General features: G+C 42.0%; 1 protein-coding gene across 1 annotated transcript in view; it reads left to right on the forward strand.

Moving 5' to 3' along the window:
- The first annotated feature begins 4,650 nt into the window (after window positions 1–4,650).
- NPTN (neuroplastin) overlaps window positions 4,651–15,289 on the forward strand; it is a 339,612-nt gene continuing 328,973 nt past the window's right edge. The window contains exon 1 of the mRNA XM_069222231.1: window positions 4,651–4,853. Within this exon, the coding sequence (XP_069078332.1) occupies window positions 4,778–4,853 (76 nt within the window). The 5' untranslated portion in view covers window positions 4,651–4,777. The remainder of the gene's footprint in view (window positions 4,854–15,289) is intronic.

The following is a 15,289-nucleotide window of genomic DNA, read 5'->3' on the forward strand; positions in this document are numbered from 1 at the left end:
ACTCCCAGAAGGGGGCGGGGGAGATCCCTATTAGTGTCAAGGAAGGAATTCCCTGGCACTGATAGTGCCTACCGCCATGGTTTTCGTGGCCACGAAAACCATGGCAGTAGGCGGAGTCATAATACTGAGGGAGGACTGAGTGGTACATTGGCATGAGCCAAACCGCCAATGTCATTATTTGGGAAAAGGTACCGCCAGCCTATCGGCAGTAACTTTCCCCAAATTACCGCTGTCCGCCAGGGTCATTATGAGGCCCTTAGTATTGTTAATATAAGGGAAATAAAACTCAGTAAACTTATAATTAAAGGTGTGGTTATTCATGGCTGAAGAGTCCTGGTGTGTGAAATTTACTGACTCCATTGATTGTTGATTTGACTAATGATTATTGATTATTGTTTCTGTACTGAAACTATGGCAAGTTTCATGGTTTTATGGTTAATCGACCTATACGCGTCCCCTTGTAAGTTTACTTATTAAGAACCGACGCACTAACATTTCCATGCACAGTCAGAGCAGAAAGCAACCAGGGCAGTGTTTGAATTAACAGCGAGTGAGAGAATGCCAGGCACGTGCACTATGAAGGGTATCTACTGAAGTTAAACACACTGGGGCAGCGCCCTTCCAGCCACAGGTCCCAGAGAGGTGTAATGCTGGCAGTTTGATAGAATGTGCTGTTCAGCTGAATAGCGTTTCCGCCATCTCTGCCCCCTCTGCAGAGGGCCAGGAAGAAGAGAGATCTGCAGTGTAAAAACACTTTAATAAGAGTGAGTTGCCAACTAGCACAGTAATCATTGCATTTGGTGATTAAAATATATGCTTTCTCTTTAATAGTGCTAGAGTTTGTCAACCATTGGGGTTATCCAGATGTTTGTACATTGAGAAAACTATTGCCCTGTGGCAGGTGGGCATTTCTCTGAGGGGGTGATCAGTAATGTTAGTTTACTATGGACACCATGTGTTGCTTTTCCAACTGCAAGTGGCATCGCCATTGACACTGGTGCTGATGCTTTGCAGTCTCTCTGAATGCTGACCTTGAGTTAAAATCATTGAGCAGGTCAGTAGCTCAAAATTACAGCTTCGTGGAACACACTGCTAGATCACAAGTTGAATTTCCAAAAAAGTGTTGGAATTATAGAAGGTGCGCTACCTGAAGAATTCTCTTTTTGGAAGCACACATGCCGATGGATTAACCATGCCCCCCCCAGGCACGCATACATGCTTATCCAATGGCAGAACATCTGCCTCAGTGGCTGCTTTTAATTAACAATGCCATTTATTTGTGTTCTGTCAGAAAATATGTCAGCTCATCTCTAGGTTAGAAAGACCTTTTCCTCAAGGTTAGAGTTTAGAGGTGGGCAGTGCTTTAAATGGGAAATAAGTGCAGGTACTTATTTAAATAAGCTATGGGTGTGGCCAGCCAGGGCTAAGAGTGAGACATGATGATACATGAAACACTTCTATCAAGTATTCATATTGCCCTTGCATTGCCTTTGATAGTAGTCTTAAATATGCACACATTCAATCTGCACATCTGACACAAGACATGTGTAGTAATTAACTGCTAGTATGATGCCATGGCCTTCATAAGTATGTAACTTGTTACACAAAATAAAGTCCAAGCACAATGATATGTTCATATTTCCCTGTTTTATAGTGTTTGCAGTTTCTTAATACCATTCTCTTATATTTTTCCATGTGCAAAAATACTTACATACAGGTCTACTAGAATTATGTGATTGTGTGGCTGCATACTTATGAATGTGCCATATTTGCGACATATTTCATCATCTGCTGCATACTATGGCGATTTCAACAAAAAAATTGTTTTAAGCTCTAAAGATTAAAAAGATTAGTGAAATTGCAACGAAAGTTGTTGCCTGCAGTAGAAGGTCCTTTCACCTTTCAGTTTTTTTTGCTATGTTTGAGTGTTAAACTGAGGTTTTATTTATGCAGAGAGAGTGTTAAAAATGTGTAAAAATAACAAAATAATGAGGTACTACTATCAGAAAATGCGTCACATAATGCCACATAATTTGCATTTTCTTCCTGCATAATTTGTCCCTCTCCTGCTGCATAATTCCAGTAGCGTCCTTATATATTCTTGAGTGTACACACACAGAAAGAAACAAATAGGCATGTACACACAAAGCATTACCACAAATTCCCTTAAAAATACCTCCTGAGTGTCACGATTATCTCCCTCTTCCTCTAACTTCATGCACACACACAATCAGGCAAACACATGTCAAACACAGCGTGATTGTGAACACCCAAACATTATGCAAATGAGCCTCTGTTGAATAGTTCAACAGTGGCTAAACTCAGGGCTACAGAGGTGCTTTGGCTGTCACAGTGTGGTCCAGAAAGGCTCCACTCTGACAGACTTGTGCTCAGCAGCACTAGCAGCAATGAGCCTACATTTCATGAGTATCTGTACTCTCTTAAGCAGCAGAGAAGTGCTGGAATTCAGAGCAATAATAATAAGAAGTGAAGGTACTCAGTACCTGTGAATACCAGCCCATTTAAAGCACTGGAGCTGGTTGATAAGGGTACAGACTCAATCTAGCAGCAAAGTCGTTTATGTTGAGCCAAGTTCACAAAACCAGAATAATGATCGATATATCATGGTGCAAACAATATCTACCGGATGTAATAAAACATCAAATCTGAGCAAATAGCAGTCTGAAAATGGCTCTACCTATACAAAATATCTAAATTGTTCTGTGCTATCCAGTCTTAGGTTTGAGTACTGTTGGCTGTTCTGAGATTTACGGTCAACATGCTACAATATTTGCAGGCACGAAAACTTGCCCCATAATGCTTTGCAGGGCATTACTTTTACAAAACATTTTTGCTCATAACTCAGCCTGCGGTGGTCCTAGGACAATAGGACCACTTTCAAAACGTTCACCACAGTGTGTTCTTTCTGTCTATATCATCAATAGTTCCCCACACTAGGTTAGTGGGACTCCAAAATAATAACCCCTCCCACCATTGGTTGTCTTTTTAAGAGATGACATTTTATTTCCATGTAGTTATACCCTCTAGGGGCTAATTATATGGTTACATGACCATGATTCTTACAAATGCTATTTTAATTGTGGTGTCCTCTAGGGACTGTTCTGAGCATTACAGTCTAATGCCAAAAGTTAATTTTGGATAAAGGTTTTTATTGGGTTTATGTTATAATTGTATGTTTTATTAATTTTTCCTATTGCAATTATGACCGTGATTCAGGCAAACTTAAATCCTTATTACACTATGACTATTTGATCACTCTTGATGTTTGGGTGACCCTTCTAGTTTATTTCTCTTGTCACTCCTCCATGGCTGTCTGGTGTCTTTTTTGGGGGGAATTGAGTTAGCTAGGAAGCAACTCTGATGGTGGGGTGATGAAAGTAGTATTCTATTGGAATTAGCATTGTTCTTTTGCTCACCATGCCACCCCAGTTTGGATCCAGCCATATGTAAATCAGTCTTAACACTGTTCCTCATGGGAACAGTCCAGCCTACCTCCAGCCACAGAGTGTAGGTTTGCAGATAGGTGGCTAAATATGGATGCTGCTAGTTTTCAAGCTGTACTATATATAGTATTAGCCTAGGCATAATCAGTGCTTGAAATGGGAAAAAAAGAAGTGCAGGTACTCTGTGCCAGAGTACCTGCTTGTTTCTGAGAAGTGCTGGTACTCTCCCTCTCAAAATAAAAAAGTGCTGGTACTCAGTACCAGCCCATTTAAAGCATTGGGCATAACAAGAGAGCTATTATCAGAGCTGTTATATAATGAGATTGCCATAATTTGTTGCCCTGCTACATGGCACTAAAAGGGACAAGTCGATTTTTTTTTTACAGAACAAGTATATATTTTATTAAATTCCACACCCCTGTATAGTAACTACTGAGGTGCTTTGCACTAAGAACCTTCGGAAACTACACTTCTGCCCTCCAGAATGAGGGTAAGGTGTGGTCCAGACAGGTAAGCAATATCATACAGTCAGCAAGAGCTATAATACATAGCTGCCGAGTTTCAAAGGTCCGTGCGTGATGCGCTATGGGACAAGTAATTTTATGTTGTAACAGCACGCGATTTACGAGCAAAACCTTATAAAATATCACAAATAGGCCCAAGTCAACGAACGGATAAAATAAGAACCGAATTCCAAATGACAACGATAAGCTGTGCAGAGAGATGCAGAGGCCACAAGGGTGTTGAGACATGAGGAAGCTGCTGCAAAACTGCTCCGGTGAAAGTAGACCCGAAAAAGACGGGGAGCTTCAAAAGACAGAACAGGTGTTCACCGGCCACTGAACGTGGGCTCGGTTCCAGGCATTCGGCATGGTGCCGAGACACTGAGCATTACTAAGTACACTCCGATAGACAGCTGCCCCACGCTGAATAAAATGTTATACCAATAACTTTCCATCTTAAAACGTGCTGCATATCCTTAATGAGGATGAAGCACCCAGTCTCTTCAGCTATAAGTAAACCGTACATTCCAAAATGGGCACTAGGCTCTCTTCTCCCTTACTGCAACAACGGCTTCCCCAGTCCAAAATGGGCACACAAGCTTCTCCACCCGCCGGTGAGACTTTTATACTGCCCGTCCTTCTTCCATGTCTATGCTGCCGCAGTCTCGAGCTGTCAGGTTAATCTCGCGAGGTTTGCCAGCAGGAGCCGCTGCGGTAGGAAGGAGAAGGGGAAGGACGCGGAGCTGCTGAGATCACCAGCTTTCCGCAGAGTCCGCCGCCCCTCGCATAGCGACCCTCTCGCTCCCCGCCATGCTCCGCCTGATTACAGCGGTGCCTATGCTGCTTCTGCTGACTCTAAACCTATGGGCCGTCCAAGCCCAGACCGGTAAGAGGGTCTGGGAAGAAATTAACCCAGGGCATTAATGGGGCTCCAAAGGGAATCAGTGGGGATCCAAGAGGAAGCGAATGGCGGACAATAGTGAAGAATCATTTATATGGAGGGTGTAAGCTGGGGCGGGTGGTGGAAAAACTGTTCCTCTACACATGGATCTGGGGAAGAGTGTAGCATAGGAAGTAAGTACCAAGGCGAACGGAAGGTAAGGTGTGGATGATGGTAGGAGGTTAACGACTCGCGTACCAGTGTCTAAGGTTAGAGGATGATCTAGTCACAGAGTGGAGGGTGTTTTGCCTTTGGGGGTTAATATAATGTCAGGCTAGGAAAGCGGCACTGGCCATAAAAAGGTATGGAGGCTGAATGAGAATGAGCTCCTGGGCAAAAGGTGATGCATTGAAAAGGTTTATGAAGACCAGTGACTAAATCCTTACCCTTGTAGGTAGACGTAGAACTACTGATGGGGAAGTAGCAGGTGGTGGTTCTACAATGCACATTATACAAATGTTCTGGCGAGCTTCTGGGTTGGGCAAACCAGTTTTCTGGGATGGCGCTTAAAACTGTAATTAAGGTGGCCTCCAGATTAATGACACTCCCGAGTAAGGTAAGTGTTTTCGTCTGTGCAGGAATACATCTATTTTTAGTGTGTGAACAGAGAAATAGGTTCAGTTGGCTCTTAATTTTTTTACATGAACAGTATTTCTTGAGTAATAAGTGATATATATGAACGAGTGACACCAAGTTCGTTTTTCCAATTATTCGGGGAGGTGGGGTTATAATATTACTATTGAATGAGCCAAGATGGGCGTTGATCGTGTCTTTGTTTGTGATTGTCCTCTGTCTGAAAAATACCCCCAGCAGTTCTCTGATGTTTTCTCAAGGTTTGTTTTATAACTTCTAAGAAGGACTTGTGTCCTGCAAAAGGTTGTTGGTGAGCAAATAAAACCTTAAACTACTTTGATCAGTCTGTTTCTGTTTGCCAAGGAGGGCGTAGAATGTTTCTACTGGGTCTAATTTATTTTATATCTAGTGTTTCGCACTTTGGTTTCTGTTCATTAATATGTGTCTGCTAATTATTAGATGATCAGAATCGGTCTGAGGTGTTCTTTCTCAATATGCATTTGGACTGGGAAAGGTAAGTCGTTGGCTACCAAAATAATACTGAGATGGATTTGTAGAAAACATCGCCAGTTTATGTGTAGGTTCAGTAGTGTTTGGCTGGGAAATGATACAGGAAACATTGAGTGGGAAGGACAAAAGGCGATGATGGCGAACTTGGATACGGGATTGGTAGATAAGAGGCCCGGCCTGTGGAGGTAACACATAAGCCAGTAGGAGCACAGCGGTTGTTTTAGGTCTTATTTGGGTTGGGTAGCAACTGTAGAGGTGAGTAATGGTAAATGAGTAAAGGTACATATGTGATAGAGAGTTGGTGTATCTGTAATTGGTGCCTTTCTACATAAGAGTGGAGAAAAAAATAAAGTTAACTACGGTGTTGCAAAATTTATTATGCATATGTGAATATCTTTACAACATCGAATCGCTTGCGGACGTTAACATCGGCAGAATATGTGAGCAAGTTTTTGTCAGTTTGCCCCCTTCAAGCGGATGTGTGGACTTTGGAGGCAGGAGTTACCTACCCTTGGTTTTCCATCTATGGGAGTTGATTTTTGTGACGGAACTCGGTGTAGCCTTAGTCTCAGAGGGGGCCTCTCAGAAAGAACATATACGTTTAACGTCAAACGAGTAGCGGTTATTTGAACTAATAGTAGGCCTCCGCTAGGGAGACGGTCTTGCTTGACTTTTATTTCCTCAAGTGATTCGATTTGCGCCCCCAGAACTCTGATGGAATGCGTGTCCCCTCTTTGGAATTATAGTGTAACACCATGTGATGTGGGCAACCGTAGGTTGATGCGATCTGCTGTGGTGATGCATGCAATGCAGCACCATATCTGTTCATGCACTGGTCCGAGATTGACGTTCATTATGTCATGAATGCACATGTCGAACCCAGTTAGGGACGCTAATTTGGACCTGTCTTTTACGCAGGTCTGGCAATGTTCTACGTGTTGAGCTTTGGATCAGTATGATCATGTGTAATTTCTTGTGTTTGTGAAATCATTTGTGAAACACGATACATGTGCGTCTGTGTGTGATGTTCTAATGCAACCGAAGAGTGCTTGTTTCATGGTTCTCGTTACAATGTACTTGTTCCTCTTAATGGGCCCCAGTATGGCAGATCAGCTTTATCCTTCCAGCTACAGTATCTGTAGAATGCGAAGGTACCAGCGGTGCAGTACAAAAAAGCGTAACGCATCACAGCTTCGGGTTTCTTCTGATGTATGTTACCAACATTCCATGTAATCCGCAATATCTGCGCTTGAGGAAGAGTGTTATGAGGCATTACGGCCTAAATGAGTGTGTAGCTCTGTCAGGTGACATTAATTATTCTAAAAAAAATTGCAGAAATAATTTTGTATTTCAAACGTGTGACGGCGGGTGTCATCCATATTTAATTGTTTTTTTTTTCTTTATCACCGGGGGTCAGCACTGTCTGAATAGTGATTGGATTCACGATCTGTCCGCTTTGGTTGTTTTTGAGGTTCTTTGCCCTGTTTTCACATTGTTGGCTCTACTCCCCATATAAGTGGTGATGCAGTGCTGCACTACTCGATGTTTGTCATAAATAACGTAGGCCCAGACTTAAGAAGCATTAGCGCCACAGTAGTGTATTTTTGACGCTAATGTGGCATTAGGCTTCAAAAATCGCTGCACCATATTTACAAAGTGGCACAATGTATGCATTGCACCATTTTGTAACCCTTTGTGCCACATTATACATTTGCCATGCATAATGTATGCAAAAGGGGTGTTTCCCACGTTAGGGGACCCTCCAAAATGGCACATTGCACACTGCATTCTTTTTTGCGGCTACTTTTAACACCTGCTTGGAGCAGCCGTTAAAACAGGGCTCACAAGTGGTTACAATGGCTCCCTATATACTGGTCAGGGTTAGCTCCAAAATGTTGGTGCTAATCCTGATCAGTATATCAATAGCGTCAAAAATGTTGGTGCTATTCCCCCAACCATGCGCCATGGTGTGCCGTACTTTAAATATGGGGCACACATGATGGCAGTAAGGGGGCACTTTTCTTAAATCTGCCCTGTAATCTTTTCATCCATTGTAAGGTGGCAATAGAACACACAGGTGATGGAGGAAACATCTTGTAGATAACACAATCGCCAGGAACTCTCTAAACTACACCTTGTCCTCGCCCTCACATTTTTACAGAAGTATACACTTGACTGCGTCTCTTACCTTACTCTTTCCCTCTGTTCGCCCTTTTCTTAATCATGGGAAGAAGGCGTTTATCTCCTTTTGCGTCCATATGCTCTTTGTTCTTTACAGTGGAGCACTCGATATCCACAGGTAGCAGATGAGGTGAACTCCAGAAGAGGATTTATCTCACGACACGCGGTTTTCTTCCCTCGAATATTATTTGAAGTTTACAAATTATGTGTCTCTCGAGATATACATTTTAGCATTGTTTTTATATGCAGATGTGAGTGAGCACTGACCTTTCACAAATTTCGGCCTGTGAGCGCGTTGCGTAATCGTAAACGATTTTAATGTAGCTACACCGGGCTGCATACAGTGGCTCATCTCCTAAAGAGCTCACGGATGCTCTCCTGTGCAAGTGATTGGCTAGCCTTATCTTTCAGATTCAGTGCATTTGCCATCTCTGTCACTCTGCCTTTAAGAACTTCATCCCAGCGGGAGGAATGTTGGAATCTATTTTTTTGATTTTTTTCAGAGCATTGATGTCTCGGAAGCAGGGTAGGGAACGGACTTGAACAAGGGCTTTTTATTATTAATGTGCAAGTGCGATTTAGCAGACGCTGACGCTAGATCTGCCGAATCTTAGCTATGCTCTATATAATGAAATGTTTGTGTTTTTAATCTTCGTTCTTAAGGGGTTTCTGTTCTGCAGTGATGGATGTTTGAAGCCATCGGGCACGTCACCAGTGAATCCTTGGCGCAAGGGACCAGAGTGCGTACTTTCAAGGCTGCGTAAGGCAGACTGCAGGAAAAAGACGAGTGGGGATCTGAAAGGAGAGTAGACCGCTCTATCTTCGGTGTCACCTCACTAAATATTTCAGCATCTTGAACGTTGAGCTCGTTTTGCCATTACGTTAGCGAAGCAATTTCTATAGTTGTAGTTGCAACGTATACGGTTACACACTAAACCACCACTGTCCTGGGCAGGGTCCTGTAATTGGATATATTTTTTGTCTGCGCGTGTGATATAATTTCACTGGAAAAACAAAATGTTAAATTATTAATGTTATAGGCAGAAGAATTTTCAGTTACACCATAATGTTTTAACCTAAAAAAACCACACAGAAATTCATCAGTTATAAATATCCCAAGCAAAAATAACTAGCGTCTTAATGTAACTATAACTTGTGCAGCCGCCATGCACAGTTTAATTATCAATGATGTCATTGCAAATGTTGCAATGATATTATCAAAGATGTCATAGAACATGTCATGAGAGATGTTCTATGTGGGGTAATTAGCAGTGCATTGGTGCGGGCGCGAGTTATAGTTACCTTTTTAAAGTACGAGTTAGTTACTTCAGATAACTATAACTGATACATTTCTCTGGAGTTTTTAGTTTAAAACATTGTTGTGTCTGAAAATGTCAGCTAACTATAACGTTACTTTAACCTTGTTTTTTTTAGTGAATTTTTGTATTTGAACGAAAAGTAATATTTTATTACCATAAATAAAACTCAGCCCCTGGCTGCAGCCAACCCCACACCAGGCCTTTGGCAATGTGCTGCAGGGGGTTGGCTGCAGGGCCTTGCCTGTGTCCACACCCTACATCGAAACCACCCCCTTCTTTCCCACCTGAGGCGCACAACACCTGAAGGTGCAGATCCCCTTATTTTGTGTTTTTTCTTTTTTTTGAGGAGGGGATCGGAGCGAATCACAATAGGTGTGTTGTTGGGTCTTGCATGGATCCATGGAACCCCTTTCCTAAAATGAGGTGTCTTTTTTATTTCATCTTATTTTTTAATTTTGTTTAAATTTTTTTTTAATTGTGATTCAAGTGGTGGGACACTACCCACAAGGCCCATGGGGTCAGGGTGCCCCTACCCTACACAGTTATGTTATTTTCCTTTATATTTCAGGATTAAGGGACCGATCCCTATGATGGAGGTCACAAGTTTTCTTTCAGTGTGCACCCAGCCAATCACAATGTATGGTTGAGCACCTGGATCTGCGAATCGGTCATGAGTCCTCAGCGGTGTAAAATGTACAACAATTTTGAGCCTTAATTGCTTTAAAACTACTTAACAGACTTACACCAAATCCATAAAAAGCACTCTTTCTGGAATATATATATATATATATATATATATATATATATATATATATATATATATATATATATATATATATATATATATATATATATACACATATATATATAATTGTTTTGTTTACTTGATTTTGTCAAAGTTCTTCTTTATAACATTCCAAGCCTGAAAGATTGGTGGGATGTTGGTTGTAACTTAATAAATATTTGATTCCTAAAGTATTGCAGTCATCTGTAAAAATTCTTTCACTTGTTTTTCTGCAGATCATTTTCTATTGCATCGCCAGAGCAGTATTGATGGAATTCTTGCTGGGTGGAAACAATTCTGCTTGAATAGATGTTTTAAAACCTGCCCGCTGTTCTTATTTGCCACCCACTGCTGAACTCTGGTGTTCTCTTATTCTTTGTCTTGTTTGGTTGTCATTAGTTTTATTGCTTTGTGAGAAAGTAAGCTTTGGCTTATATCGGATTTTGTATCTTTTTAATTTGTAGACCGCATCACACATTAAAGCAGGTGGTTGTTGGGAGCACCGGCTCGGCCAGTGTGCTCACTTTCCTTCCAACTTTATTCCTGTAGATTCTGCTCCCCCACACCATCTATCCCTTTATACAGCTAACATTTCTTTAACTTCGATTATAGTCTCTCCCAAAGATATATTCTTTGAAGGAGGGATTTCTGCAGAATATTGCTTTTGACCCCCACTATTACTTCTACACATAATGTTCCAATGACTTCAATGAACTAACTGAAATAATGCAGTACAATACTTGTGTTATCTGAGTCTTTTTTTTTTTTTTAATCTTTTATTTGTTTTTAACATTATCAGTACACAATTACATCGTTTGATGAGGCACCCTGAGTATAATGAAGTGGCAATATAACATAGTAGAAATCGGTCTAAATGAATATGATGATGAACCAATTATGCAGTAGTCTTCACAACCTGTAAAGATAGGTCTACAGCATGACTAATACATATGTTTAAAGAAGAACAGCTAACAAAGACAAGTTGCAGTCAAAGAGAACATCTGATGCCGGCAATCAGATGGGGGAAGTGGATGGGAGGGGCGATAAGGGGGTTTACAATCTAAATGGCATTTAGGAGCCTCACACTGGGGCTCTGGGGAGATGAAGTAATGCCAGGAGGGATGTGTCATCAACAAGAGACCATTAATTTTGGGAAACTCGTTATCTGAAGTACATCTCGAGCAGTTTGGAAGAAGGAAGACCTGAAGGTAAATCCGTCCCTCCCCCAAGTGCCCAAATATGCCTGAGTTTTTTTGATGTTGAACAGTAGGTTAGAAGGCCAATGTTGCAGGGAATGCCAAGGGCCCACTGGATGTCTATAAAGGGAGAGACTGAGCCACTGTAGGCCACTGTCAGTTTGGAGAGCAGTCTTTCTCATTTGTGGTCTACTGGGTGGCAACGGAAACCCAAGGCCCCTTTTTTGTGTAAGACTGTCACCTCCAACTTCACCCATAGATTAATTGCCCAGAGCCAAGACCCGCATAAGGGGGGTATTGGGTCCTTGCATTTCAGAGTATTTGATCTTTTAGCTAGGATAAGGTAAGTCTTGAAAGTGTAAGGCAGTTCTATGTTTCTTCAGGCGTTTGAAAATTGCTAGAGGCCCCTTCCCACAAATCAACTCTTGGTAATGTAGTGATGTCTCCCGTGACATTTTGGGCCATAATAGATGCAGCTGAGGACAATCCCAGAGTATATGTTTGAGACCTGCAGCTGGGGAGCTGCATCTAGCACATGAGTTTGTGGCTCCCAGAAAGGTTCTATTTGGTTGCTTGGGAGAAAGCTCTATGCTCTATGTAGGATGTAAAATTGTATTGGCTTTAGGCATACATTTCTTTAACTGTGTTGTGGCTATTCCAGTGCTCTCAGCCATTTCTGATCATGCAGGGCTCTATCAAAAATCCTCTTATCCGGTCTCCCTGAGGGAATGAAACAAAGTCTGGAATTGGGCACCCAGGGCTCAGAGAGCCAACTAATCTGTTTACACCCATTGCCCAGAGTATATAAGGCTTGCTTGAGTTCTTAGTTAGATGGCTCAATGTCTTGAACCAGCCAAATGTTCTGCTGCATGGAAAGTATGGAACCCCTTAGAAGAAATTGTCCCTCATAGAGCCAAGAATGGGAAGATGTGATGGAGGAGTGAGATCAGCCTGGTCCCAGAATTGTAACTCTCTGCTTATCAAGTTTCTGCGTTGATTGGGGAGTTCTAGGAGAGGAGTTGTTCAGGCATATGGAACATAGTTCTTGGTAATTTGTAACCCTTTAGACGGACAGTTAAGAACTTCTTGGAGAAGGTAGGGAAGATCGTTAGTGACTGGGAATATCACGGCTGGGTCAAACTCCTGAAGACTGTAAGTGCCAGTTTATCACCAATGTTTATAAATCAACATGTTTCCTCAAGTGAACGCAAGTCTAACCAGTGTATGAGCCATTGTAATTGGGTTGCCAGAAAATAGTGTTCAAATTTGGGAGCTCTGAGGCCTTCCTGACTTGGTGCGAGTCTTAATTTAGGAAGAGCTACCCTATAGTGGGAGGTGTACCAGTTAAGCTTGCCCAGCAATTTAGCAATTTGTCAAGATCTTTCAAAACAATTCTGCGGGGAAAAATGTAGGAATGTAGGCGAAGTAGTATAGGAGGCGAGGTAGCATGACCATCTTTGAGATATCTATGCAGCCCATGATGGAAAGAGAGAGTTCTTGCCAAAAGCCAACTTGTGACAAGATAGTTGAAACCACTACAGTCAAGTTGCCATGGAGAAGATCTTGATCACTATGGACTATCCGGAAGCCCAGATAGGAGAAAGAGGTGCCGTCCCAATTTATCCAGCCATCTTAGAAATTGAAACATTCTGGAGGTGTATTAAGGGTCAGTAAGGTTAGAAAGGACTTATCCCAGTTCACTTGGAGGCCTGGTAGATCTCCTAAGACTTCCAGAAGGTGGGAGACACCAGAATGAGCACCCAGTAGAACGTTAAGGTAGAACAGAATGTTGTCTGCATAGAATGAAATTGCATGGGTTCTGCTTGGCGAAGACATTTTCCACTCTGCACCACCCAGTTGAGCGTGAGCTCCTACAGCTCCACAGGCAAGGTGAAGAGGAGAGGGGCATCTCTCGCTGGTGCCCCAACCTACCACTATTGCTGTGAAGAACAACTTCCTAAACCAGATCCATATTATGTGGTCTATATATAGTAGTCAGATGAGCCAAATCTAGACCGTACCCCCAAATAGGTAATCCCAACTCAGTGTCGAGCGCCATCTATAAGCTGGGCACCAGAGCCCCAGCTCATGGCCTTTGTCCCTGTGCCACCTCTGTTATTCAGTAGAGCCAACCAATATTCAAGAAAGTGCTTCTAACTGGGACTAACCCATTTTGGAGAGTCGCGAGCACACACTGGATGCAGTTGGCCAGGATCTTACTCAGGAACTCAGAATTTTGTTATCCATATTTAGAATGGCTATTTGGTGATGCAAGACTAGATCCTTAGGGCCCCTTCCTGGTTTGACCAGGGAGACCAGAGTGGCCTCATAGTGTGTAGCAAGGAGGCATCTGGATTCAAGTGCTGTGTCAAACAGGTTAACCATTTTTGGGAATGTTATCTGAGTCTTAATGCCTCTTTGTTTACAGATCCATGCACCTTCATTAGAACCTGTCTATAAACAGGCCCTGGAATCATGCTAAAGTTTCTAATTGCTTTTTTTTAATTGTACAATCGCAGTATTTAACATCCGTCAATTTTATTCTTTTAGGGCAGCGGCAATATAATTATAGCTGTTGTCTTCTGGGATTGCTTTAGTCTGCTGTTGTCCAACAACTGGGCACTGATACAAAGCAGGTGTCCATTAATGATCTGTGTTTAAGCCTTACACTGTCACTCTGTGATGCATATCTCTCCTTTTTCAGTGAAATTTGACCAGTTCCCCTCCCCTCTAGTCCTGCAGCAAGTGGATGATAAATTACCAACTATTCCTTCAGTGCTCTTCCTCTTATTTGTGAAATGTATTCCTTTAAATCTTGCTTGCCTTATATGACCTTTCTGGATCAGGCTATGCTGCCCCACATCTATAAATGTAGAGGGTCTGCAGTTGTCGGTCATTTTTTTGTACTGTTGAGTCCATCTGTTAATTTAACACATCTATTCTTATCCTTTCCAACATCTTTTACTTGTCCCAGAAACTTCACCATGTTTAGAGAACATCTCCAAACCTCACCCAACATCCACGTCTAAGCCAGTCTATTACTAACAGCATTTCAATCATGGAGTCTGAAAGACCATATAGGAACAGAGTGTTAATTGGCATGCATTGCTTGGTAAGGGGTGCAACACATTATATAAATCTACAGTACAGTTCTTGTCACCAGCATGTGAATCCACAATGTTCTAAGAGGAGTGTGACTTGTTCTGCAACTTTCACACCTGACTATGACTGATTTGACTGACAGTAATGAAAAATAGTTCTAAAGAAATATAACAAGGTTAGTTAAATAAACACAGACTACAGTAGATGGTTTCAGATACTTCATACTCCTTGTGATGCATTTTAGGATTTCCTTAGCCAAATATGTGCATAGTTTACACTAACAGTCTGGCTAGCTCTACCTCTGAGCAGGCTTTAAACCCTTAGTAGCGTTTGCCTTGTTTCTACTGTTGAATTCACCTTCGATGCTAGTAAAGCAGTGAGAGTATACTGCAGTGGTTCAAATTAAAGAAAGCAATTGGAAATGGTAACATGATTCTTGTTAGAGTTCTATGGAGGGCGCATGGATCTGTAAACAAAGAGGCATTACAACTCAGATAACATTGCCAAAACTGATTAGGCTGTTCGACAAAGCACTTGAATCCTGATTCCTTCTTGTTACTCTCTGTGAGGCCACTCTGGTCTCCTTGTTAAAACAAAGAAGGGCCCCCACGGGCTTGTATCACCCAATACCCATTCTAAATATGGATTTCAAAATCCTGAGTAAGATCCTGGCCCAGGGGTGTGGAATTTATTAAAATATCTACTTGTCCACAGGAC

Source organism: Pleurodeles waltl, chromosome 3_1, assembly GCF_031143425.1.
Source record: "Pleurodeles waltl isolate 20211129_DDA chromosome 3_1, aPleWal1.hap1.20221129, whole genome shotgun sequence".
Lineage (NCBI taxonomy): Eukaryota > Metazoa > Chordata > Amphibia > Caudata > Salamandridae > Pleurodeles > Pleurodeles waltl.